This window comes from Salmo trutta, unplaced genomic scaffold (genome assembly GCF_901001165.1).
Source record: "Salmo trutta unplaced genomic scaffold, fSalTru1.1, whole genome shotgun sequence".
Classification (NCBI taxonomy): domain Eukaryota; kingdom Metazoa; phylum Chordata; class Actinopteri; order Salmoniformes; family Salmonidae; genus Salmo; species Salmo trutta.
This window is the reverse complement of record NW_021822753.1, coordinates 129,155-156,197: the sequence shown is the minus strand read 5'-3', so window position 1 is coordinate 156,197 and position 27,043 is coordinate 129,155. Positions and strand designations below refer to the sequence as shown.

General features: G+C 44.1%; 1 protein-coding gene and 1 long non-coding RNA gene across 8 annotated transcripts; one reads left to right on the top strand and one right to left on the bottom strand.

Moving 5' to 3' along the window:
* On the top strand, positions 1-27,043 carry LOC115184179 (nuclear protein MDM1). 7 transcript variants are annotated; one of them, XM_029745201.1, is made up of 15 exons: positions 1-34; positions 1,969-2,074; positions 3,363-3,664; positions 3,991-4,131; positions 5,135-5,323; positions 7,209-7,351; positions 7,858-7,942; positions 9,574-9,612; positions 13,612-13,826; positions 14,202-14,453; positions 14,949-15,088; positions 16,629-16,762; positions 19,075-19,312; positions 22,767-22,835; positions 25,836-27,043. In XM_029745201.1, exons 1-15 carry the CDS (start codon positions 17-19, stop codon positions 25,943-25,945), a joined length of 2,181 nt encoding a protein of 726 aa, XP_029601061.1. In that variant the 5' UTR covers positions 1-16; the 3' UTR covers positions 25,946-27,043. The 7 variants fall into 7 exon arrangements, with proteins under 7 accessions (XP_029601061.1, XP_029601059.1, XP_029601063.1 ...); XM_029745199.1 differs by having other exon boundaries at positions 7,858-7,954; XM_029745203.1 differs by lacking the exon at positions 9,574-9,612.
* Positions 15,031-15,304, bottom strand: LOC115184180 (uncharacterized). The gene is made up of 3 exons (XR_003874217.1): positions 15,269-15,304; positions 15,129-15,233; positions 15,031-15,093 (listed from the first exon to the last, which is right to left on the bottom strand). It is a non-coding gene; the product is annotated as an uncharacterized LOC115184180 (long non-coding RNA).

Here is a 27,043-nt window from a genome sequence, read left to right as displayed (position 1 = left end):
AAAAAAATAAATAAAAATGCCAGTACATTTCAAGGTAAACAAATGTACTTTTCATTGAACGAGTGCAACAGAAATGCAGCTCTTGGCTTTGGTTAGCGCAGTGTTTTCTACACGACGTCGAGTATCTACGTCACCGCTTCAGTGAGGAGAAGAGGTTTCGATTGATACAGAAATTAAAAACATTGTTTCATTCGCACAAATAAATGTTAGTTTACTAACATCGTGCATTGCGATTACATCGGATAAACCATCTTCGACGATTGCAGGTATAGCTAGCTAGACGGGGAAACAATCAAATCCCACCTCCTAGGTGTCGGTTATTAGCTTGGTTAGCTAAGTGTTTACTAACACGTTACAATGGTCTAAAGCGGATAAGCTAACGTCAACTAGCTGCCAGTGGCTAACAGCGGCTATTTCCTCTTTTTATTGATAAATAGAGAGGCTTAGTAACGCGCATGTTCTAGGCTTCAAATAAATTAATCAACTGCATGACATTGTAAAGGGCAATAAAGGATTTGTTTAATATGGTTTATGGCGTTAGTATGATGAATCAGCCTAGTTAAAGACAGTAGAGTATGGTTTATTGCGTTAGTATGATGAATCAGCCCGGATAAAGACAGTACAGTATGGTTTATGGCGTTAGTATGATGAATCAGCCTAGATAAAGACAGTACAGTATGGTTTATGGCGTTAGTATGATGAATCAGCCTAGATAAAGACAGTACAGTATGGTTTATGGCGTTAGTATGATGAATCAGCCTAGATAAAGACAGTACAGTATGGTTTATTGCGTTAGTATGATGAATCAGCCTAGATAAAGACAGTACAGTATGGTTTATTGCGTTAGTATGATGAATCAGCCTAGATAAAGACAGTACAGTATGGTTTATGGCGTTAGTATGATGAATCAGCCTAGATAAAGACAGTACAGTATGGTTTATTGCGTTAGTATGATGAATCAGCCTAGATAAAGACAGTACAGTATGGTTTATGGCGTTAGTATGATGAATCAGCCTGGATAAAGACAGTACAGTATGGTTTATGGCGTTAGTATGATGAATCAGCCTGGATAAAGACAGTACAGTATGGTTTATTGCGTTAGTATGATGAATCAGCCTAGATAAAGACAGTACAGTATGGTTTATTGCGTTAGTATGATGAATCAGCCTGGATAAAGACAGTACAGTATGGTTTATGGCGTTAGTATGATGAATCAGCCTAGATAAAGACAGTACAGTATGGTTTATGGCGTTAGTATGATGAATCAGCCTAGATAAAGACAGTAGAGTATGGTTTATGGCGTTAGTATGATGAATCAGCCTGGATAAAGACAGTACAGTATGGTTTATGGCGTTAGTATGATGAATCAGCCTGGATAAAGACAGTACAGTATGGTTTATGGCGTTAGTATGATGAATCAGCCTAGATAAAGACAGTAGAGTATGGTTTATGGCGTTAGTATGATGAATCAGCCTAGATAAAGACAGTACAGTATGGTTTATGGCGTTAATATGATGAATCAGCCTAGATAAAGACAGTAGAGTATGGTTTATTGCGTTAGTATGATGAATCAGCCTAGATAAAGACAGTACAGTATGGTTTATTGCGTTAGTATGATGAATCAGCCTGGATAAAGACAGTACAGTATGGTTTATGGCGTTAGTATGATGAATCAGCCTGGATAAAGACAGTATGGTTTAGAAACTGAGGCCTATACAGCTGCTAACTTGCTAGATATGCTTTAGCTGCAATCTCAGTTCACAGATTTACTTCAAACAAATGGAGCCAATCTGTTTCCTAGGCAACATCTGACCAACCCGAATCATGCAAATGTTTGTGCATGAATGATGCTTACAGTTCTTTTAAAAGGCATGCTATTTGCTAAATATATCCCACTTAAACACTATAGTAAGTCATGTATTCCTATGCTATTTCCTAATGTTTGGATTGTCACACTCACATGCACAGGGCATCAGTGAGTACAAGAAGAAATTTAAACTCCGGGTAGCGCGCTCCAGAAGCACCTCTCCTCAGCGACGGATGCCCTTAGCTGGACTTCCATCTGACCAGATGGGTAAGATTTATTGATTTATTGATTGATTGATTGATATAGACCCTTTTCCAGTACACGACACACTGACGTCACGCACAGATGACCGTGACTCTTGGCTGCATGAAAAAAAGCTGTCGCCATCTGCGCCAATTCAACATAGCCTGAATTTAAGTTTTTATTACTTCTAAACAAAATAACTTTTTTGGCTTCTCATACGCTTACAGTTATGTTTTGATTCTTGCCTGAACAGTCGCTAAGATTATATTTGGATGTGAACTTTGCAAATGCAGCAGTTGTTGGCTAGAATGTTAACGATCATTGACATACTGTAGGCTGTAGCAAAAGCTCCCCTAAGAGACATTTTACTGGTTGAAGTTCAAGTGTTTAAAAAAATATATATATAATGCAGTCGAATTTGCGATGATGACACACACTTTATATTAAGCAGGACATTCATACAAGCCTTAAAATCCAGTTATAATCCAAAAGTAGTGTGAAATGCACTCATAAGCAACATGTAAAGAGAGGTGTTTTTTTGTGTGTGTTCTGTCACCAACTTGCGTGTATCGCCCTTCCTGCAGCAATTCTTGCAAAAACAGAAAGGGGTCTATATGACCCGGTAACAGTATAATATGCCAAGTTAACATATCAACCATCATTCATATTCCTGTCATGCATCTTCATCTTTAAAGCACTGAGCCCAGCTCTACTATTCTTCTACTATTTACATTTTAGTCATAGTGAGTGCATACATTTACATACTGGTCCTCGGTGGGAATAGAACCCACAACCCTGGCTTTGTAAGCACCATGGTCTACCATCTGAGCCACATGGTCAATCATCCATATTACACCAGGTATCAGTAGAGACACTATCATCTCTCCTTCTATCATCCATATTACACCAGGTATCAGTAGAGACACTATCATCTCTCCTTCTATCATCCATATTACACCAGGTATCAGTAGAGACACTATCATCTCTCCTTCTATCATCCATATTACACCAGGTATCAGTAGAGACACTATCATCTCTCCTTCTATCCATATTACACCAGGTATCAGTAGAGACACTATCATCTCTCCTTCTATCATCCATATTACACCAGGTATCAGTAGAGACACTATCATCTCTCCTTCTATCATCCATATTACACCAGGTATCAGTAGAGACACTATCATCTCTCCTTCTATCATCCATATTACACCAGGTATCAGTAGAGACACTATCATCTCTCCTTCTATCATCCATATTACACCAGGTATCAGTATAGACACTATCATCTCTCCTTCTATCCATATTACATCAGGTATCAGTCGAGAGCCTCAGTTTCTGTCCAAGAGGAAGGTGCCCTCCTCCCACACGCTCCAGGTATCCAGCTCCTTCCAATGGAACCCCACCACCACAGAGCCCCCACAGAGACGGGATGAGACCCCCAGACCTGGTACCTCTCCCCTGGCTCCTACCCCAGAGAGAGTCCACACCCCTCTGGCCCCTAGGGGTCCCCCTCCTCCAGGGGACCCCCAACGAGGCCCGATCACTCTTCAGGGCCAGACCCGTACCCGGAGCCCCCTGGCTACTGTAGAGAGACAGGACCAAGCTTTCAATGGGGTGAGAATGGTTGTTATTTATTTCATGTATGCAAATACATGTGCTCGATTTAGCTTGGGGTTTGCACTTTTGAGACTATTCCATTGGCTCCATTGTACCAGGCAAACTAAATCAAGTGCAGCTCATGTATTTGAAAGGACCGTTTGACACACGTATTTGACCCAGGCCTTCTAAGCAGCCTGTGGCCTGTGCAGCAGACAGTTTTTAAAATGTATTTAACCCTTATTTAACTAGGCAAGTCAGTTAAGAACAAAGTCTTATTTACAATGACGGACAGTGAGTTATTACTAGTTACCTGTGTAGTAAAGTGAGAAATGTGATTCCAGGTTGACCATGTGTTGAGGAGGAAGGCAGGGCTGAAGTCGTCTGGACAGAGGACTGGACTACAGAACTCAGAGTACAGGAAACAGTTTCCGTGGAAGACTCCTGTAGCTGGCCACGCCTCCCCACTGCTGGCTGCAGAACAGGTGTTCGTTGTTCCACTCATATCCTCATCTTGTCTGAACGTATACAACCCCAAACATCCGTAACATCCATGTTAAAGCCCTGATAGCCATACATTTCACATGTATAGGCATGTCCTGGTCATAGAGGGCTATATGCACAGGTATTAAGTAAGATTCACTGCTTCCTGTTACACCCTGAACCCAGGGTTGGTCACCCCTTCTGCCCCATTACTAGTTAGTCTTGAAAGCCCGACCGTAGGCAACACAGTGACTAGGATCTGGTTTTAATGATGGAGTCTTTTGGCCTAGAGGAACTTACGTCACTACCTACGTCGATAAGGGGGGAACAATTCTGGGGACTCGCCTAACAAATCACGAGGCAGACATGCCAGAACGCTGTGATTTAAAACCAAACTATGCAGTGGTTTTAGTTGAGGTAGTTGATGTAAACTAGCTACTGGGGCGGCAGGTAGCCTAGTGGTTAGAGCGTTGGGCCAGTAACCGAAAGGTTGCTGGATCGAATCCCTGAGCTGACAAGGTAAAAACAGTGGTTTAACAAGGCAGTTAACCCACTGTTCCCTGGGAGCCAAAGATGTGGATGTTGATTAAGGCAGCCCCCTGCACCTCTCTGATTCAGAGGGGTTGGGTTAAATGTGGACGAAACATTTCAGTTGAATGCATTCAGTTGTATAACTGAGTAGGTATCTACTTGCGAACTATAACCTCTGTGATCTCTGTCTTGCTAGCTACAATTGAGTATTTTATTCAAGGGGATAAAGTAGGGATGTAGGAAGTGACGTAGTTCCTCTATGCCAAAAGAGTCCATAATTGAAACCAGACCTCAGTCACTGTGTTGCCCAGGGTTGCCCAGGGTCAAAACAAATGACTAGTTTGAGAGATAGCCTATCTACACAAGCTGTGGAGCAGAGATACTGTTTTGCCAAACAGCCAGTAGATGGTAGCAGAGTATTTGAGTATGAATCAACGATGAGTTACAGTATATTTCCTGCATGGTCTTCTCCAGATGCTGTACACCAGCCACCGGTCCATCCCTCCCTTCAAGTCTAACCCGGTGGTGGTGTTGGAGAGTGAGTACAGCAGGAACTTTAAAGCTTCTCCTCCTCCCAGAGGACCACGGCTACGCAGCGATGTAGACGGGGACCAGGTACCTCTGTTCCAGAGAGAGAATGTTTCACCTGAGAAAGCATCAAAGGTACTTCCGACTTCTACTCACTCCACACTACAACTCAGTCTTTGTTCTGGTAATTGATTTATTCAACCTCTTATGTAACAGACTTTACAAACGTGTAGTAGCTGGCCTGAGACCAGCACTCAAACCAGATCTGATCAGATCAAACGTGTAGTAGCTGGCCAGAGACCAGCACTCAAACCAGATCTGATCAGATCAAACGTGTAGTAGCTGGCCTGAGACCAGCACTCAAACCAGATCTGATCAGATCAAACGTGTAGTAGCTGGCCAGAGACCAGCACTCAAACCAGATCTGATCAGATCAAACGTGTAGTAGCTGGCCAGAGACCAGCACTCAAACCAGATCTGATCAGATCAAACCAGATCTGATCAGATCAAACGTGTAGTAGCTGGCCAGAGACCAGCACTCAAACCAGATCTGATCAGATCAAACGTGTAGTAGCTGGCCAGAGACCAGCACTCAAACCAGATCTGATCAGATCAAACGTGTAGTAGCTGGCCAGAGACCAGCACTCAAACCAGATCTGATCAGATCAAACGTGTAGTAGCTGGCCAGAGACCAGCACTCAAACCAGATCTGATCAGATCAAACGTGTAGTAGCTGGCCTGAGACCAGCACTCAAACCAGATCTGATCTGAGCCAAACCAGATCTGATCTGAGCCAAACCAGATCTGATCAGATCAAACGTGTAGTAGCTGGCCAGAGACCAGCACTCAAACCAGATCTGATCAGATCAAACGTGTAGTAGCTGGCCAGAGACCAGCACTCAAACCAGATCTGATCAGATCAAACGTGTAGTAGCTGGCCAGAGACCAGCACTCAAACCAGATCTGATCTGAGCCAAACCAGATCTGATCTGAGCCAAACCAGATCTGATCAGATCAAACGTGTAGTAGCTGGCCAGAGACCAGCACTCAAACCAGATCTGATCAGATCAAACGTGTAGTAGCTGGCCAGAGACCAGCACTCAAACCAGATCTGATCAGATCAAACGTGTAGTAGCTGGCCAGAGACCAGCACTCAAACCAGATCTGATCTGAGCCAAACCAGATCTGATCAGATCAAACGTGTAGTAGCTGGCCAGAGACCAGCACTCAAACCAGATCTGGGTGCCAAGATTAGGCCACAATATAATACTCCCAGCGTTGGCAATATCTTCACCGGTACCTTTTGTATTTCAATAAGGAAGCAGATAGCCCCACTTACTTATGACAAGTATTTGTAACTGATTTCTGGGAAGATGAGGATACATTAGGACATAGACTGCAAGGCCTTTCTCTGTTTATTGACATTTCAAAAACCCCTTGGAGGAATACAATGAACACCTACAACTTCCAATATGAAAGAGGAATACAATGAACACCTAGAACTTCCAATATGAAAGGGGAATACAATGAACACCTAGAACTTCCAATATGAAAGGGGAATACAATGAACACCTAGAACTTCCAATATGAAAGGGGAATACAATGAACACCTAGAACTTCCAATATGAAAGAGGAATACAATGAACACTTAAAACTTCCAATATGAAAGGGGAATACAATGAACACCTAGAACTTCCAATATGAAAGAGGAATACAATGAACACTTAAAACTTCCAATATGAAAATAAATAAACGAGTTATTTAGATAATGTACTCCACATGCCACGCTGGATACACCCACTGGAGTGTACAGGAGGGTTGGTGATATTTCTGTACTGGTTCCACTGGTTCTATACCCAGATTCCTCTGACTGACTGACTGGTTGCATCCCAAATGGCACCCTATTCCCTATATAGGGCTCTGGTCAAAAGTAGTGCACTATGTAGGGAATAGGGTGCCATTTGGGACGACGCAGCCTTTATGAATGGCTCTGTTCTGTTTGTTGCGATGATGACATCAGAGCAAGCGGAAGAAGAAGAGGGAAGAGAGAGAGAGAAAGTCCAGCATCGTAGAGGAGAACATTCCAGTTCCACAGCCTCAGGAGCAGCAGGCGGACCAGGAAGTGAAGTCACAGAGCCCCCAGAAGGCACATCTTCCCCACAGGTGAGATCAGCAGTCAGTTGTGATTACAAGGTAGATTGTAGGGTGAAGTTACCTCTACATGCTGATCCTGGGTTTATTTAGCATTCTTCCCACTAATGGTTAAGGTTAGGATTGGGGGAGGGGGAGCTGATCCTAGAACTGTCCCTTTGGGAAACTTCACCTGGAGTCAGAGATCAGTGGTGGGGAAGGGGAAGTAGGGGGGGGGGAAGAGAGAGGCAAACTGTCAGTAATAGGAACTCTCTTATGTATTGTATATTGTCTCTTTCCATCTTCAGTTCCTGCTATGTGTCATGCAGTATTTTGGTAATAATTACTGGTAACACTGCACTCTCTCTCTCTGAGAATCACATGGAACTTCTCCAATGGACAGCAGCAGGGTTTGGACATGTGGCCTATTCAACTAATACATTTTAGTTTAGAAATGATAATGCCAAGTGCAATGCTAAATGATCACTGAATATATTATCTGACTTGGCCTGTCTCTGTGTTTATGTCCCTCTCTCCAGAAAGGTGAAGTCAGAGTATAACGCCAACTTCCGCTCTCCGCTGAACTACATATATAAGGACGGAGCCTGGGTCAAGGCTACCACGGTAGGAGAGGAGGTCAGTGTAGTTATTACAGTGTTTACCACGGTAGGAGAGGAGGTCAGTGTAGTTATTACAGTGTCTACCACGGTAGGAGAGGAGGTCAGTGTAGTTATTACAGTGTTTACCACGGTAGGAGAGGAGGTCAGTGTAGTTATTACACTGTCTACCACGGTAGGAGAGGATGTCAGTGTAGTTATTACACTGTCTACCACGGTAGGAGAGGATGTCAGTGTAGTTATTACACTGTCTACCACGGTAGGAGAGGAGGCCAGTGTAGTTATTACAGTGTTTACCACAGTAGGAGAGGAGGTCAGTGTAGTTATTACAGTGTCTACCACGGTAGGAGAGGAGGTCAGTGTAGTTATTACAGTGTCTACCACGGTAGGAGAGGAGGTCAGTGTAGTTATTACACTGTCTACCACGGTAGGAGAGGAGGTCAGTGTAGTTATTACAGTGTCTACCACGGTAGGAGAGGAGGTCAGTGTAGTTATTACACTGTCTACCACGGTAGGAGAGGAGGTCAGTGTAGTTATTACACTGTCTACCACGGTAGGAGAGGAGGTCAGTGTAGTTATTACAGTGTCTACCACAGTAGGAGAGGAGGTCAGTGTAGTTATTACACTGTCTACCACGGTAGGAGAGGAGGTCAGTGTAGTTATTACAGTGTCTACCACGGTAGGAGAGGAGGTCAGTGTAGTTATTACAGTGTCTACCACAGTAGGAGAGGAGGTCAGTGTAGTTATTACACTGTCTACCACGGTAGGAGAGGAGGTCAGTGTAGTTATTACAGTGTCTACCACGGTAGGAGAGGAGGTCAGTGTAGTTATTACACTGTCTACCACGGTAGGAGAGGAGGTCAGTGTAGTTATTACACTGTCTACCACGGTAGGAGAGGAGGTCAGTGTAGTTATTACAGTGTCTACCACAGTAGGAGAGGAGGTCAGTGTAGTTATTACAGTGTCTACCACGGTAGGAGAGGAGGTCAGTGTAGTTATTACACTGTCTACCACGGTAGGAGAGGAGGTCAGTGTAGTTACTACAGTGTCTACCACGGTAGGAGAGGCGGTCAGTGTAGTTATTACAGTGTCTACCACGGTAGGAGAGGAGGTCAGTGTAGTTATTACACTGTCTACCACAGTAGGAGAGGAGGTCAGTGTAGTTATTACACTGTCTACCACGGTAGGAGAGGAGGTCAGTGTAGTTATTACACTGTCTACCACGGTAGGAGAGGAGGTCAGTGTAGTTATTACAGTGTCTACCACAGTAGGAGAGGAGGTCAGTGTAGTTATTACACTGTCTACCACGGTAGGAGAGGAGGTCAGTGTAGTTATTACAGTGTCTACCACGGTAGGAGAGGAGGTCAGTGTAGTTATTACACTGTCTACCACGGTAGGAGAGGAGGTCAGTGTAGTTATTACAGTGTCTACCACAGTAGGAGAGGAGGTCAGTGTAGTTATTACAGTGTCTACCACAGTAGGAAAGGAGGTCAGTGTAGTTATTACAGTGTTTACCACGGTAGGAGAGGAGGTCAGTGTAGTTATTGTATAAAGTAATGACCTACAGGAACTAAGTAAATGTCATGGACATGGCTGAAGTCTCTTTAACACATTCTCTCTTCCCATCCTCCATTGCAGGGGCGTGACAGTCAGCATAGTCACGTTTGGTATCACGAGGTAACATGGTCTAGTCTCCCCGCTGTTCTGCTGTACCTTCCTTCTCTTTTGGCTGTTGGCAATGACCCCTTCCCTCCTCTCACGTTTACATCAAACTGAGTGATGATACATGAGTGAACAGAACACCTGTGTATCCACCTTAGAAACAATACAATGGGCAAAAATAGTTTCCATTGTTGAGTTTCAGAAAGGCCCCATACCTGATATCTAGACCTGAGATTGTTGATTTTCAGAAAGGCCCCATACCTGATATCTAGACCTGAGATTGTTGATTTTCAGAAAGGCCCCATACCTGATATCTAGACCTGAGATTGTTGATTTTCAGAAAGGCCCCATACCTGATATCTAGACCTGAGATTGTTGATTTTCAGAAAGGCTCCATACCTGAGATCTAGACCTGAGATTGTTGATTTTCAGAAAGGCCCCATACCTGAGATTTTTAATTTTCAGAAAGGCTCCATACTTGAGATCTAGGCCTGAGATTGTTGATTTTCAGAAAGGCTCCATACTTGAGATCTAGGCCTGAGATTGTCAATTTTCAGAAAGGCTCCATACCTGAGATCTAGGCCTGAGATTGTTAATTTTCAGAAAGGCTCCATACCTGAGATCTAGGCCTGAGATTGTTAATTTTCAGAAAGGCTCCTTACCTGAGATCTAGGCCTGAAATTGTTGCTCTGATAGGTTGCTGTAAAGATTAATTGTGAGTGTGCGTGCGTGTATGTGTGTGCGTGCTTGTATGAGAACACGGTGCGTGTGTGTGTGTGTGTGTGTGTGTGTGTGTGTGTGTGTGGTGTGTGTGTGTGTGTGTGTGTGTGTGTGTGTGTGTGTGGTGTGTGTGTGTGTGTGTGTGTGTGTGTGTGTGTGTGTGTGTGTGGTGTGTGTGTGTGTGTGTGTGTGTGTGTGTGTGTGTGTGTGTGTGTGTGTGTGTGTGTGTTTCAGGCAGTGTCAGCATCAGTACAGTGAGTCAGCAGGAGGTTGGTTAGACAGCGTTCTTCTTTCCATTCAACCTGAATATGCTGAGTGGTTAACCGTACCTTGCCTTGTACGGTACGTGGAAACCTGGCCCATAAACTTCATGGAAATGTACTAAATATAGTCTAGAGGTGGAAGAACTTTCTAGAAAATGATTGCCATTGTCTTCTAAGTAAAGTAGTTTAATACACACCAATATAATGAAGGAATTATTAGGACCATTAGATGGGCTACGGTGATACCAAGTCTGATTGGTCTGATGTACCACTCCAGGATTGGGCTCAAAGTCCTTTCTATTGGGCTCTAGTTTAATTGAGGAAATCAATGAGGACAGAAAGATATGTTTTGTTTTTCAGCTGAATGAGGATTTTCTGTTGAATTTCAGTGTAACCTACCTCTAATTGATTCTGTTGAAAAGTAGTTAAGATCAACCCTTCTCCAAAGTCCTTCTAGCTATCAATATATCAGTCTACCAGTCGACCAGTCCATCAGTTTACCAGTCTATCAATATATCAGTCTATCAGTCTACCAGTCGATCAGTTTACCAGTCTATCAATATATCAGTCTACCAGTCTATCAGTCTACCAGTCTATCAGTCTACCAGTCTATCAGTCTACCAGTCCATCAGTTTACCAGTCTATCAGTTTACCAGTCTATCAGTCTACTGGTCCATCAGTTTACCAGTCTATCAGTCTATCAGTCTATCAGTCTACCAGTCTATCAGTCTACCAGTCTATCAGTTTACCAGTCTACCGGTCGACCAGTCCATCAGTCTACCAGTCTATCAGTCTATCAGTCTACCAGTCTATCAGTCTATCAGTCTACCAGTCCATCAGTCTACCGGTCGACCAGTCCATCAGTCTACCGGTCGACCAGTCCATCAGTCTACCAGTCCATCAGTCTACCAGTCTATCAGTCTACCAGTCTATCAGTCTACCAGTCTATCAGTCTATCAGTCTACCGGTCCATCAGTTTACCAGTCTATCAGTCTACCAGTCTATCAGTCTACCAGTCCATCAGTCTACCAGTCTATCAGTCTACCAGTCTATCAGTCTACCAGTCTATCAGTCTATCAGTCTACCAGTCTACCAGTCCATCAGTCTACCGGTCGACCAGTCCATCAGTCTACCAGTCTACCAGTCTATCAGTCTACCGGTCGACCAGTCCATCAGTCTATCAGTCTACCAGTCCATCAGTCTACCGGTCCATCAGTTTACCAGTCTATCAGTCTATCAGTCTATCAGTCTACCAGTCTACCAGTCTATCAGTCTACCAGTCCATCAGTCTGTCAGTCTACCAGTCTATCAGTTTACCAGTCTATCAGTCTATTCCCTAAATAGTGCACTACTAGAGGCATATGGGTCCTGGTCAAAAGTAGTGTACTATATAAGGAACTGCCATTTGGGAGGAAGACTGTGTCCAGATGCCAGCCTGGGTCCAGATGCCAGCTCAGTGTGTGTTGTGTCGTGCGCTGGCTTTGCTTGTGTGCATGAAAGAGACGATATGGCCTCTGCCTGCTTGTCAGTCATCTGTTGCATCATTGTATATGTCTTAAAGCTATTGATAACGCTTTCTGTGTTTAGAACTCTCTCTACCACACACCTGTGATCAGTATCAGAGGAAAGTGTTTACTCACAGAGCTCTGATTCTTTGATCAGTATCAAGAGGAAAGTGTTTACTCACAGAGCTCTGATTTTGTGATCAGTATCAGGCAAAGTGTTTACTCACAGAGCTCTGATTTTGTGATCAGTATCAGAGGAAAGTGTTTACTCACAGAGCTCTGATTTTGTGATCAGTATCAGAGGAAAGTGTTTACTCACAGAGCTCTGATTTTGTGATCAGTATCAGGCAAAGTGTTTACTCACAGAGCTCTGATTCTTTGATCAGTATCAGAGGAAAGTGTTTACTCACAGAGCTCTGATTTTGTGATCAGTATCAGGCAAAGTGTTTACTCACAGAGCTATGATTCTTTGATCAGTATCAGAGGAAAGTGTTTACTCATAGAGCTCTGATTTTTGTGATCAGTATCAGGCAAAGCGTTTACTCACAGAGCTCTGATTATGTGATCAGTATCAGAGGAAAGTTGACTTTGCAGCTAAAAGAACGACAACTAAACATGAGTTTGCTGCCTTTGCTTCTGATGCCACAGATACTGCAAGGCCCCCCTTACCATGTGCTGTTAATGTGCTGCCACAGATACTGCAAGGCCCCCCTTACCATGTGCTGTTAATGTGCTGCCACAGATCCTGCAAGGCCCCCCTTACCATGTGCTGTTAATGTGCTGCCACAGATACTGCAAGGCCCCCCTTACCATGTGCTGTTAATGTGATGCCACAGATCCTGCAAGGCCCCCCTTACCATGTGCTGTTAATGTGCTGCCACAGATCCTGCAAGGCCCCCCTTACCATGTGCTGTTAATGTGATGCCACAGATCCTGCAAGGCCCCCCTTACCATGTGCTGTTAATGTGCTGCCACAGATCCTGCAAGGCTCCCCTTACCATGTGCTGTTAATGTGCTGCCACAGATCCTGCAAGGCCCCCCTTACCATGTGCTGTTAATGTGATGCCACAGATCCTGCAAGGCCCCCCTTACCATGTGCTGTTAATGTGCTGCCACAGATCCTGCAAGGCCCCCCTTACCATGTGCTGTTAATGTGATGCCACAGATCCTGCAAGGCCCCCCTTACCATGTGCTGTTAATGTGCTTGAAATGCTTCTGTACAGTATTCATATGAAGTTCTTCAGCAACTGGATTTAAACCATAACCTGGTCCAAGATCAGTTTGTGCTCTTGCCGTCTCCATTTCTATCATTGTCAAGCCAAACATGTTTGGTATGATGATTCCATAAGTTAGTTGACCAGAGAGCAGAAACAGACCGGCACCAGGCTAGGTTCCAGCTATATAAAATAAAGAAGCTGTGTTGTGACTGAGCCCTGTCCCAACTGTCTGGCTGGAGCAGCTTGCTACTTTTAATGATCAAATGAATGCTATCAGTCGACCAACCAATCAATCAACCATCCTCCCAGGTGCGAGAGCTTCGTAAGAAGGCAGAGGCCTACAGACAGAGGGCGTGGGGGACCCATTTCTCCCGCCTCCACCTCAACCAGATCCTGTCGGACCAGAACAAGCTGTGGGAGGCCTCCACCCCTTCCTCCTCTAACCTCAGCTCTGGGACAGGTTCAGGGGACCGGGAGGAAGACAGCAGCAGGAGCCCTACCCCCCAGGCTCTGGAGCTCGCTAGGTGAGGGAGACAGACCACAGAGCTGGCTATAGCATGACATTAGCATGTCTTTAGTGTGGTGCTGGATGTGTAGTAAGCCTGTCTCAGGGTTTCTCATAGATGGGATGCAACTCTGGGCCTCAAAACCGGACCTCTGTAAGCATAGAATGAAATTGAAATCAAGTGTAGCCAAATGATTTGACTTAGAAGCAGAGCCACATATTTCTGGGTAGAAGTCACAGAGCTAGGTGGTTGGTTGACCAAGCTATATGGAGTAGGGGGAACTGATGCTGAGAGTCCTTTACTGGGGTCTTAATAAATCTGACCTATTAAGGTTATGTTCTCTGTGTGTCCCTCCTCCTCTCCCTCCTTCCTCCTCTCCCTGTGTGTCTGTAGGGTTGACAGTAGCTCCAGCTCCGTAGCCGGACCCCCTCCCCTCACCCCTGTGTCCAGTAGAAGGAGCTCCACCCGGGGGGCTGGGAACACAGCAGGCCCCCCTGGTCACCCTAACCCTGGAGCCCTTACCCTACCTGTTCAGAGGAGACTAGCCTGGGAGGAGGAGACAGGGGCTGGGGGTGGAACGGGGGAGAAGGAAGAGGAGAAGAGAGAGGAAGAAGAGGAGAAAGAGAGAAAGGAGAGAAAGGATGAGTATGTGGTTGTTTCATTCCCTCTCCATTTCCTGTTGATTTATGCTTTTACTGAGTGGCTTTGAGTTCTATGTTACCTCCACTCTGTTGTTATCCATATTGGAGACGATCAGTTCTGTTACCTCCACTTTGTTGTTATCCATATTGGAGACGGTCAGTTCTGTTACCTCCACTCTGTTGTTATCCATATTGGAGACGGTCAGTTCTGTTACCTCCACTCTGTTGTTATCCATATTGGAGACGGTCAGTTCTGTTACCTCCACTCTGTTGTTATCCATATTGGAGACGATCATCATTTTGTTACTTATTTCAGGAGCTACCATTTTTAGAGACCACACAGTTGCATTTCCTCAATGCATGTTGATTCAACACACTGTCTGTCTGTCTGTCTGTCTGTCTGTCTGTCTGTCTGTCTGTCTGTCTGTCTGTCTGTCTGTCTGTCTGTCTGTCTGTCTGTCTGTCTGTCTGTCTGTCTGTCTGTCTGTCTGTGTTCTAGGCTGAGGGTGCTGGACCATCGTTCGTCGTCTGTAGCAGGCTCCCACAGTTCCAGAGAGGGTGGCAGGATGCCCACACCCACACTGCAAAGGATCGCTACTGTTCAGAGAACTCACCACGACCTGACTACTCCAGCTACTGGTAACCTAGCAACGACCTGACTACTCCAGCCACTGGTAACCTAGCAACGACCTGACTACTCCAGCCACTGGTAACCTAGCAACGACCTGACTACTCCAGCCACTGGTAACCTAGCAACGACCTGACTACTCCAGCCACTGGTAACCTAGTAACGACCTGACTACTCCAGCCACTGGTAACCTAGCAAATATATTGTTGACATATTATTTTTATATATTTTTTGTTTTTGTGAATAACTTTTTATTCAGTTTTTTTTTGTTGAGAGAGAGAGGGGTTACTGGTACAAAAACAATCAAATAAATTATCCAGGGGCAGTGTGTGGTCTGGTCCGGTCCAGTCTGGGTTTGTCTCCAGGGGCAGTGTGTGGTCCGGCACAGTCTGGATTTGTCTCCAGGGGCAGTGTGTGGTCCGGTCCAGTCTAGGTTTGTCTCCAGGGGCAGTGTGTGGTCCGGCACAGTCTGGATTTGTCTCCAGGGGCAGTATGTGGTCCGGTCCAGTCTGGGTTTGTCTCCAGGGGAAGTGTGTGGTCCGGTCCAGTCTGGGTTTGTCTCCAGGGGCAGTGTGTGGTCCGGTCCAGTCTGGGTTTGTCTCCAGGGACAGTGTGTGGTCCGGTCCAGTCTGGGTTTGTCTCCAGGGGAAGTGTGTGGTCCCGTCCAGTCTGGGTTTGTCTCCAGGGGCAGTGTGTGGTCCGGTCCAGTCTGGGTTTGTATCCAGGGACAGTGTGTGGTCTGGTCCAGTCTGGGTTTGTCTCCAGGGGCAGTGTGTGGTCCGGTCCAGTCTGGGTTTGTCTCCAGGGACAGTGTGTGATCCGGTCCAGTCTGGGTTTGTCTCCAGGGACAGTGTGTGATCCTGTCCAGTCTGGGTTTGTCTACAGGGGCAGTGTGTGATCCGGTCCAGTCTGGGTTTGTCTCCAGGGGCAGTTTCACCATGACCATAAACTAGGTGTAGTGGAAACAAACCAACTAACTACTGTGTTGAGGCAGTTTCACCATGACCATAAACTAGGTGATAGTGGAAACAAACCAACTAACTACTGTGTTGAGGCAGTTTCACCATGACCATAAACTAGGTGATAGTGGAAACAAACCAACTAACTACTGTGTTGAGGCAGTTTCACCATGACCATAAACTAGGTGATAGTGGAAACATACCAACTAACTACTGTGTTGAGGCAGTTTCACCATGACCATAAACTAGGTGAAACATACCGATGTCAGACGCATCATCTTCCCACATTAGCTTGCATCCAGCCTACACTTTTTCAGAAACTCTTTATCTTCACAGTTCAGTTATGGGTCACATCAATATAATACACTAAACTCACTATTTTCAACATTTTACACGACAATTGAATCATTTAGCAGACACTCATATCCAGAGCATCTTATAGACAGTACCATTCAGTTTAGTAGCAAAACAACCACATATCACAGCCAAGATCAAAGCATGGTTCATTACTTCTGTTCTGTGTTGAATTGAAAAAAAACTTTATTGATCCCCCAGAGGGTAAATGTGATAACCTTGTCTAATGTCTTGTCAGGAGGGGCGATCCTAGTGTCTCCTCCTAAGATGGAGGCTAATGGTTGGGTGAAGAGAAGTGAACCTCCGTTGGGTAAAACCCGTTCCCCATTTAAACACCTCTCTCTGACCTCGCCACAACGAGCAGCCAGACAGGTAACAACTACACCACTGGATATTAGGATAGTGGGTAGAGCTTTTCCTTGGTGAGAAGATACATCTTGTAGTATTTCTAGGCAGGGTTACTGTAAAAACACCTTGTGATATAACTGCTGTACTGATGTAAAAAACCTTTACAAATCCAATTGATTGATTGATTGTATTTGCTAGTGGTTCGACTAAGATAAGAACATTGTCCCGGGCTGGTTGTACCTATGTCTTGTTAATGCTATCTGTGTTATAGATGCCTCTAGTCTTGTTAATGCTATCTGTGTTATAGGTGCCTCTAGTCTTGTTAATGCTATCTGTGTTATAGATGCCTCTAGTCTTGTTAATGCTATCTGTGTTATAGATGCCTCTAGTCTTCTTAATGCTATCTGTGTTATAGATGCCTCTAGTCTTGTTAATGCTATCTGTGTTGTAGGTGCCTCTAGTCTTGTTAATGCTATCTGTGTTGTAGGTGCCTCTAGTCTTGTTAATGCTATCTGTGTTATAGGTGCCTCTAGTCTTGTTAATGCTATCTGTGTTATAGGTGCCTCTAGTCTTGTTAATGCTATCTGTGTTATAGGTGCCTCTAGTCTTGTTAATGCTATCTGTGTTATAGGTGCCTCTAGTCTTGTTAATGCTATCTGTGTTATAGGTGCCTCTAGTCTTGTTAATGCTATCTGTGTTATAGGTGCCTCTAGTCTTGTTAATGCTATCTGTGTTATAGATGCCTCTAGTCTTGTTAATGCTATCTGTGTTATAGATGCCTCTAGTCTTGTTAATGCTATCTGTGTTATAGGTGCCTCTAGTCTTGTTAATGCTATCTGTGTTATAGATGCCTCTAGTCTTGTTAATGCTATCTGTGTTATAGATGCCTCTAGTCTTGTTAATGCTATCTGTGTTATAGATGCCTCTAGTCTTGTTAATGCTATCTGTGTTGTAGGTGCCTCTAGTCTTGTTAATGCTATCTGTGTTGTAGGTGCCTCTAGTCTTGTTAATGCTATCTGTGTTATAGGTGCCTCTAGTCTTGTTAATGCTATCTGTGTTATAGGTGCCTCTAGTCTTGTTAATGCTATCTGTGTTATAGGTGCCTCTAGTCTTGTTAATGCTATCTGTGTTATAGGTGCCTCTAGTCTTGTTAATGCTATCTGTGTTATAGGTGCCTCTAGTCTTGTTAATGCTATCTGTGTTATAGGTGCCTCTAGTCTTGTTAATGCTATCTGTGTTATAGATGCCTCTAGTCTTGTTAATGCTATCTGTGTTATAGATGCCTCTAGTCTTGTTAATGCTATCTGTGTTATAGATGCCTCTAGTCTTGTTAATGCTATCTGTGTTATAGATGCCTCTAGTCTTGTTAATGTTATCTGTGTTATAGATGCCTCTAGTCTTGTTAATGCTATCTGCGTTATAGGTGCCTCTAGTCTTGTTAATGCTATCTGCGTTATAGGTGCCTCTAGTCTTGTTAATGCTATCTGTGTTATAGATGCCTCTAGTTTTGTTAATGATATCTGTGTTATAGGTGCCTCTAGTCTTGTTAATGCTATCTGTGTTATAGGTGCCTCTAGTATTGTTAATGCTATCTGTGTTATAGGTGCCTCTAGTCTTGTTAATGCTATCTGTGTTATAGGTGCCTCTAGTCTTGTTAATGCTATCTGTGTTATAGATGCCTCTAGTCTTGTTAATGCTATCTGTGTTATAGATGCCTCTAGTCTTGTTAATGCTGTCTGTGTTATAGATGCCTCTAGTCTTGTTAATGCTATCTGTGTTATAGATGCCTCTAGTATTGTTAATGCTATCTGTGTTATAGGTGCCTCTAGTCGTGTTAATGTTATCTGTGTTATAGGTGCCTCTAGTCTTGTTAATGCTATCTGTGTTATAGATGCCTCTAGTCTTGTTAATGCTATCTGTGTTATAGGTGCCTCTAGTCTTGTTAATGCTATCTGTGTTATAGGTGCCTCTAGTCTTGTTAATGCTATCTGTGTTATAGATGCCTCTAGTCTTGTTAATGCTATCTGTGTTATAGGTGCCTCTAGTCTTGTTAATGCTATCTGTGTTATAGGTGCCTCTAGTCTTGTTAATGCTATCTGTGTTATAGATGCCTCTAGTCTTGTTAATGCTATCTGTGTTATAGATGCCTCTAGTCTTGTTAATGCTATCTGTGTTATAGATGCCTCTAGTCTTGTTAATGCTATCTGTGTTATAGATGCCTCTAGTCTTGTTAATGCTATCTGTGTTATAGGTGCCTCTAGTCTTGTTAATGCTATCTGTGTTATAGGTGCCTCTAGTCTTGTTAGTTAGTGAATCTGATGTTGTGTCTCGATCAGAATGAGGAGCTGAACCAGCCCCGGTCCTCTCCAGCAGCAGGGGTGACCACTGTGGACCCCCTCCCCCTGAGAGAGGACTCCTGGTCTGGGGAGACCTCTCCAGAGAACCCCCCTGATCCTCCACCGGAGGCCAAACCCTCCCGTAAACGCACCACCGGCGGGCGACCCAACGCCGCCGTCCCTCCACCTGTTAACCGCATCCAGGGGACGCTCAGAGACCCAGAGTTCCAACACAATGGTAACTGTCCTGGTACCTACTGGTAGCTACTGTAGTAGTGTCATACTATCTGTCATAATGGTAACTGTCCTGGTACCTACTGGTACCTACTGTAGTAGTGTGATACTATCTGTCATAATGGTAACTGTCCTGGTACCTACTGGTACCTACTGTAGTAGTGTGATACTATCTGTCATAATGGTAACTGTCCTGGTACCTACTGGTACCTACTGTAGTAGTGTGATACTATCTGTCATAATGGTAACTGTCCTGGTACCTACTGATACCTACTGTAGTAGTGTGATACTATCTGTCATAATGGTAACTGTCCTGGTACCTACTGGTACCTACTGTAGTAGTGTGATACTATCTGTCATAATGGTAACTGTCCTGGTACCTACTGGTACTTACTGTAGTAGTGTGATACTATCTGTCATAATGGTAACTGTCCTGGTACCTACTGATACCTACTGTAGTAGTGTGATACTGTCTGTCATAATGGTAACAGTCCTGGTACCTACTGGTACCTACTGTAGTAGTGTGATACTATCTGTCATAATGGTAACTGTCCTGGTACCTACTGTAGTAGTGTGATACTATCTGTCTACAAACAGCGTCAGCAGTTGAACTGAAAATATAAATTTCCTTGGTTTTTGACTGATCAAACCACTTTTACATTACTGGCATTTGGGATGCTGTATCTGCAACTTTAGTTCAATCTGTGTGACGTTGTCCCATCACATCATCATCCTATAGTTATGGGCCAATCAAAACACTGCGTTGCCTCATCAAAGACAGTTTACGAGACTTAAATGATCATATAAATGTGACAACGAGCGTCATTTACTGTTAATGGGAGGTGTGTGTGTCAGGTTTCCGTCATCTCCACAGTATATAGGTCAGTCTGTTTGACTGAGTCCCTGTGGGGTGGGGTCTCTCTCTCTCTCTCTACTGCTGAGACATCTTTACAGTTTGTGGCTTTTCTCAGCATATTCTACTGTTGCATGACAAAACCTGGTCCCAGATCTGTTTGTACTGTCCTGTCAAGTTGTCACTTCCAAGGTAGGTTATGTAAGTAGCATATACCCAGATCTGTTGCTGTCTCACCAACAGATCTGCCACCAGGCTACCTGTTGAATAGCATAACCTGGACGTGAGCAGGAAACAGAGTTGTAGTCCGCTCCTCATTCCTTCCCGCCAGCCCAGATATTGTCTAGGGTTGTAGTTCCTAGCTGCTTCTTTCTCCTCAGGACAAAAGATACAGAAGTCGATGCCAGAGTATCACAACTGGGGGAATTCCCATTCTCTCTCCCCGAGTCCTTCACCTCTTTCTCTTCCTCACGTCTCCCTCCATTCCTGACTCCACTCCAGAACCCCTCCCCCCACACCCCCATTTAGTTTATTTTCAGAATAATAGGCCTACACCTGAGGTAGAAACACCTGAGGTAGAAACACCTGGGGTAGAAACACCAGGGGTAGAAACACCTGAGATAGAAACACCTGAGGTAGAAACACCAGGGGTAGAAACACCAGGGGTAGAAACACCTGAGGTAGAAACACCTGAGGTAGAAACACCAGGGGTAGAAACACCTGAGGTAGAAACACCAGGGGTAGAAACACCTGAGGTAGAAACACCTGAGGTAGAAACACCAGGGGTAGAAACACCAGGGGTAGAAACACCTGAGGTAGAAACACCAGGGGTAGAAACACCAGGGGTAGAAACACCTGAGGTAGAAACACCTGGGGTAGAAACACCAGGGGTAGAAACACCTGAGGTAGAAACACCAGGGGTAGAAACACCTGAGGTAGAAACACCTGAGGTAGAAACACCTGGGGTAGAAACACCAGGGGTAGAAACACCTGAGGTAGAAACACCAGGGGTAGAAACACCAGGGGTAGAAACACCTGAGATAGAAACACCTGAGGTAGAAACACCTGAGGTAGAAACACCAGGGGTAGAAACACCTGAGGTAGAAACACCTGAGGTAGAAACACCAGGGGTAGAAACACCAGGGGTAGAAACACCTGAGGTAGAAACACCAGGGGTAGAACACCTGAGGTAGAAACACCTGAGGTAGAAACACCTGGTGTAGAAACACCTGGGGTAGAAACACCTGGGGTAGAAACACCTGGTGTAGAAACACCTGAGGTAGAAACACCTGAGGTAGAAACACCAGGGGTAGAAACACCTGAGGTAGAAACACCAGGGGTAGGAACACCTGAGATAGAAACACCTGAGGTAGAAACACCAGGGGTAGAAACACCTGAGGTAGAAACACCTGAGGTAGAAACACCAGGGGTAGAAACACCAGGGGTAGAAACACCTGAGGTAGAAACACCAGGGGTAGAAACACCTGAGGTAGAAACACCTGAGGTAGAAACACCAGGGGTAGAAACACCAGGGGTAGAAACACCTGAGGTAGAAACACCAGGGGTAGAAACACCAGGGGTAGAAACACCTGAGGTAGAAACACCTGGGGTAGAAACACCAGGGGTAGAAACACCTGAGGTAGAAACACCAGGGGTAGAAACACCTGAGGTAGAAACACCTGAGGTAGAAACACCTGGGGTAGAAACACCAGGGGTAGAAACACCTGAGGTAGAAACACCAGGGGTAGAAACACCAGGGGTAGAAACACCTGAGATAGAAACACCTGAGGTAGAAACACCTGAGGTAGAAACACCAGGGGTAGAAACACCTGAGGTAGAAACGCCTGAGGTAGAAACACCAGGGGTAGAAACACCAGGGGTAGAAACACCTGAGGTAGAAACACCAGGGGTAGAAACACCTGAGGTAGAAACACCTGAGGTAGAAACACCTGGTGTAGAAACACCTGGGGTAGAAACACCTGGGGTAGAAACACCTGGTGTAGAAACACCTGAGGTAGAAACACCTGAGGTAGAAACACCAGGGGTAGAAACACCTGAGGTAGAAACACCAGGGGTAGGAACACCTGAGATAGAAACACCTGAGGTAGAAACACCAGGGGTAGAAACACCTGAGGTAGAAACACCTGAGGTAGAAACACCAGGGGTAGAAACACCAGGGGTAGAAACACCTGAGGTAGAAACACCAGGGGTAGAAACACCTGAGGTAGAAACACCTGAGGTAGAAACACCAGGGGTAGAAACACCTGGTGTAGAAACACCTGAGGTAGAAACACCTGAGGTAGAAACACCAGGGGTAGAAACACCAGGGGTAGAAACACCTGAGGTAGAAACACCTGAGGTGGAAACACCAGGGGTAGAAACACCTGAGGTAGAAACACCTGGGGTAGAAACACCTGGGGTAGAAACACCAGGGGTAGAAACACCTGAGATAGAAACTACTATGGAGTTGATTGGAAGACAACAGACTATAACTGCAGCAGTATTGTGCATCATGTGTAATAACATGGAACGCTAAAATGTACTGTTATCTAGGCATTTACACGTAACCCCTAAACAACAACAACTATTGTCTTCTCTACTCCAGGTAATTTAGGCCTGAGGACGTCTGAGCTGCTGCTGTGTCCTGGTGGTGGCTGTGGAACTGATGATGAAGGTAATGTAACAGCCACTAGCTTCTTCACATTAGTCTGATGATGAAGGTAATGTAGCAGCAACAAGCTTCTTCACATTAGTCTGATGATGAAGGTAATGTAGCAGCAACAAGCTTCTTCACATTAGTCTGATGATGAAGGTAATGTAGCAGCAACAAGCTTCTTCACATTAGTCTGATGATGAAGGTAATGTAACAGCAACAAGCTTCTTCACATTAGTCTGATGATGAAGGTAATGTAAGAGCAACAAGCTTCTTCACATTAGTCTGATGATGAAGGTAATGTAACAGCAACAAGCGTCTTCACATTAGTCTGATGATGAAGGTAATGTAGCAGCAACAAGCTTCTTCACATTAGTCTGATGATGAAGGTAATGTAGCAGCAACAAGCTTCTTCACATTAGTCTGATGATGAAGGTAATGTTGCAGCAACAAGCTTCTTCACATTAGTCTGATGATGAAGGTAATGTAGCAGCAACAAGCTTCTTCACATTAGTCTGATGATGAAGGTAATGTAGCAGCAACAAGCTTCTTCACATTAGTCTGATGATGAAGGTAATGTAACAGCAACAAGCTTCTTCACATTAGTCTGATGATGAAGGTAATGTAGCAGCAACAAGCTTCTTCACATTAGTCTGATGATGAAGGTAATGTAGCAGCAACAAGCTTCTTCACATTAGTCTGATGATGAAGGTAATGTAGCAGCAACAAGCTTCTTCACATTAGTCTGATGATGAAGGTAATGTAGCAGCAACAAGCTTCTTCACATTAGTCTGATGATGAAGGTAATGTAGCAGCAACAAGCTTCTTCACATTAGTCTGATGATGAAGGTAATGTAGCAGCAACAAGCTTCTTCACATTAGTCTGATGATGAAGGTAATGTAGCAGCAACAAGCTTCTTCACATTAGTCTGATGATGAAGGTAATGTAGCAGCAACAAGCTTCTTCACATTAGTCTGATGATGAAGGTAATGTAACAGTAACAAGCTTCTTCACATTAGTCTGATGATGAAGGTAATGTAGCAGCAACAAGCTTCTTCACATTAGTCTGATGATGAAGGTAATGTAGCAGCAACAAGCTTCTTCACATTAGTCTGATGATGAAGGTAATGTAGCAGCAACAAGCTTCTTCACATTAGTCTGATGATGAAGGTAATGTAGCAGCAACAAGCTTCTTCACATTAGTCTGATGATGAAGGTAATGTAACAGCTACTAGCTTCTTCACATTAGTCTGATGATGAAGGTAATGTAGCAGCAACAAGCTTCTTCACATTAGTCTGATGATGAAGGTAATGTAGCAGCAACAAGCTTCTTCACATTAGTCTGATGATGAAGGTAATGTAGCAGCAACAAGCTTCTTCACATTAGTCTGATGATGAAGATAATGTAGCAGCAACAAGCTTCTTCACATTAGTCTGATGATGAAGGTAATGTAACAGCAACAAGCTTCTTCACATTAGTCTGATGATGAAGATAATGTAGCAGCAACAAGCTTCTTCACATTAGTCTGATGATGAAGGTAATGTAGCAGCAACAAGCTTCTTCACATTAGTCTGATGATGAAGGTAATGTAGCAGCAACAAGCTTCTTCACATTAGTCTGATGATGAAGGTAATGTAACAGCAACAAGCTTCTTCACATTAGTCTGATGATGAAGGTAATGTAGCAGCAACAAGCTTCTTCACATTAGTCTGATGATGAAGGTAATGTAGCAGCAACAAGCTTCTTCACATTAGTCTGATGATGAAGGTAATGTAACAGCAACAAGCTTCTTCACATTAGTCTGATGATGAAGGTAATGTAACAGTAACAAGCTTCTTCACATTAGTCTGATGATGAAGGTAATGTAGCAGCAACAAGCTTCTTCACATTAGTCTGATGATGAAGGTAATGTAGCAGCAACAAGCTTCTTCACATTAGTCTGATAATATGTACATTTTCTGGTTCATTAAGAAACCTAAACTTAGATATGTGTTTTTGGTTGTTGAATCAATTAAACATGCCCATTTCAGGCTTAGAAATATATATTTTATTTTTTATCTGGCTAACTCCTTTATCCTGTTTTGTAGTATACCCCTCTGGTGTCCTAGACTTCTGGATAAGTTAAAGCTCAGTTTATCACAAGTAGACTAACTAGACTGATGTTGTTCTTCAGTGTTAAAGGCAGGCTTAGGGGTCATTTCAGTGTTAAAGGCAGGCTTAGGGGTCATTTCAGTGTTAAAGGCAGGTTTAGGGGTGATTTCAGTGTTAAAGGCAGGTTTAGGAGTCATTTCAGTGTTAAAGGCAGGTTTAGGGGTCATTTCAGTATTAAAGGCAGGCTTAGGGGTCATTTCAGTGTTAAAGGCAGGCTTAGGGGTCATTTCAGTGTTAAAGGCAGGTTTAGGGGTGATTTCAGTGTTAAAGGCAGGTTTAGGAGTCATTTCAGTGTTAAAGGCAGGTTTAGGGGTCATTTCAGTGTTAAAGGCAGGCTTAGGGGTCATTTCAGTGTTAAAGGCAGGCTTAGGGGTCATTTCAGTGTTAAAGGCAGGTTTAGGGGTCATTTCAGTGTTAAAGGCAGGTTTAGGGGTCATTTCAGTGTTAAAGGCAGGCTTAGGGGTCATTTCAGTGTTAAAGGCAGGCTTAGGGGTCATTTCAGTGTTAAAGGCAGGTTTAGGGGTCATTTCAGTGTTAAAGGCAGGCTTAGGGGTCATTTCAGTGTTAAAGGAAGGCTTAGGGGTAATTTCAGTGTTAAAGGCAGGTTTAGGGGTCATTTCAGTGTTAAAGGAAGGCTTAGGGGTAATTTCAGTGTTAAAGGAAGGCTTGGGGGTAATTTCAGTGTTAAAATCTTGATACAAGTGAAGTGACACCCCCTCTTACACGAAATAAAATGAGACATTTGCTTCAATATCTCCATGACATAAAACATAAAGGATAGCTGAGGTTGTAAATCTTTGGGAGTCAGCTGATCACTCTGCCCCTGACCTGACTAACCTCTGACCCTTGACCCTTGGTGACCCTCCAGATGACAGGATGTCCCAGATCTCATCCAGGTCAGCAGCATCCTGCTCCATGGCCTCCCAGGTCCTGGACCGAGCCCAGAGGAGGAAGGACCACTTCTGGGGGAAGAGATAACAGGAAGCACTGACCCCCCTCACAATACATCCCAAATGGCACCCTATTCCCTATGTAGTGCACTACTGTTAAGAGGAGGAAGGATGACTTCTGGGGGAAGAGAACACCACTGACACACACTATGTCCTAAACCGGTAAAATGGTCAAATAAACAATATATAGTGTACTGCTCTAGGGGATAGGTGTGATGACAGCACACTACACTGAACCACACTGTCCTCCCCCTAATAGTACCCTATTCTGTATGTAGTGCGCTACCTTGGGCCAGACCCTTGAGAGGAATATATTGGGGACAGGGTGTGATGTCAACAGTGACAGTAGCTTCACAGCCTATAGCCCAACCACTGGAGATAGGAAGACAGTGTCGACTACTAGGGTGAATCTGGGTTTATATATCCAGAGTGTCTAGGCTGAATCTGGGTTTATATATCCAGAGTGTCTAGGCTGAATCTGGGTTTATATATCCAGAGTGTCTAGGCTGGGTTTATATATCCAGAGTGTCTAGGCTGGGTCTGGGTTTATATATCCAGAGTGTCTAGGCTGGGTCTGGGTTTATATATCCAGAGTGTCTAGGCTGGGTTTATATATCCAGAGTGTCTAGGCTGAATCTGGGTTTATATATCCAGAGTGTCTAGGCTGAATCTGGGTTTATATATCCAGAGTGTCTAGGCTGAATCTGGGTTTATATATCCAGAGTGTCTAGGCTGAATCTGGGTTTATATATCCAGAGTGTCTAGGCTGGGTCTGGGATACCCTCCCTATTTGTATGAATTTAGTTCAGATGTTTTGTAATAATGTATTGAATAAAGTGTAAAGAACTAGTTTTGTATTTATTTTAAATGATTTAGTTTTTTATATGGAGAACTACTTTTTTATTGTAACTTATCTTTGTACTGTAGTATCGATTCTGCATTGTTCATATATTTGTTGATACACTATCCCTGTTGGAAAGTGAATTATGCACTACTACTACTACTACTACGAACCAACATTGATGCAATTGAAACATGTTGTATAGGTTTGTATAAGAGATACACTGTGTGTTTGGATACAACACTGTTGAGAGGAAATATGAAATAAATGTTGGAACAATCAGTA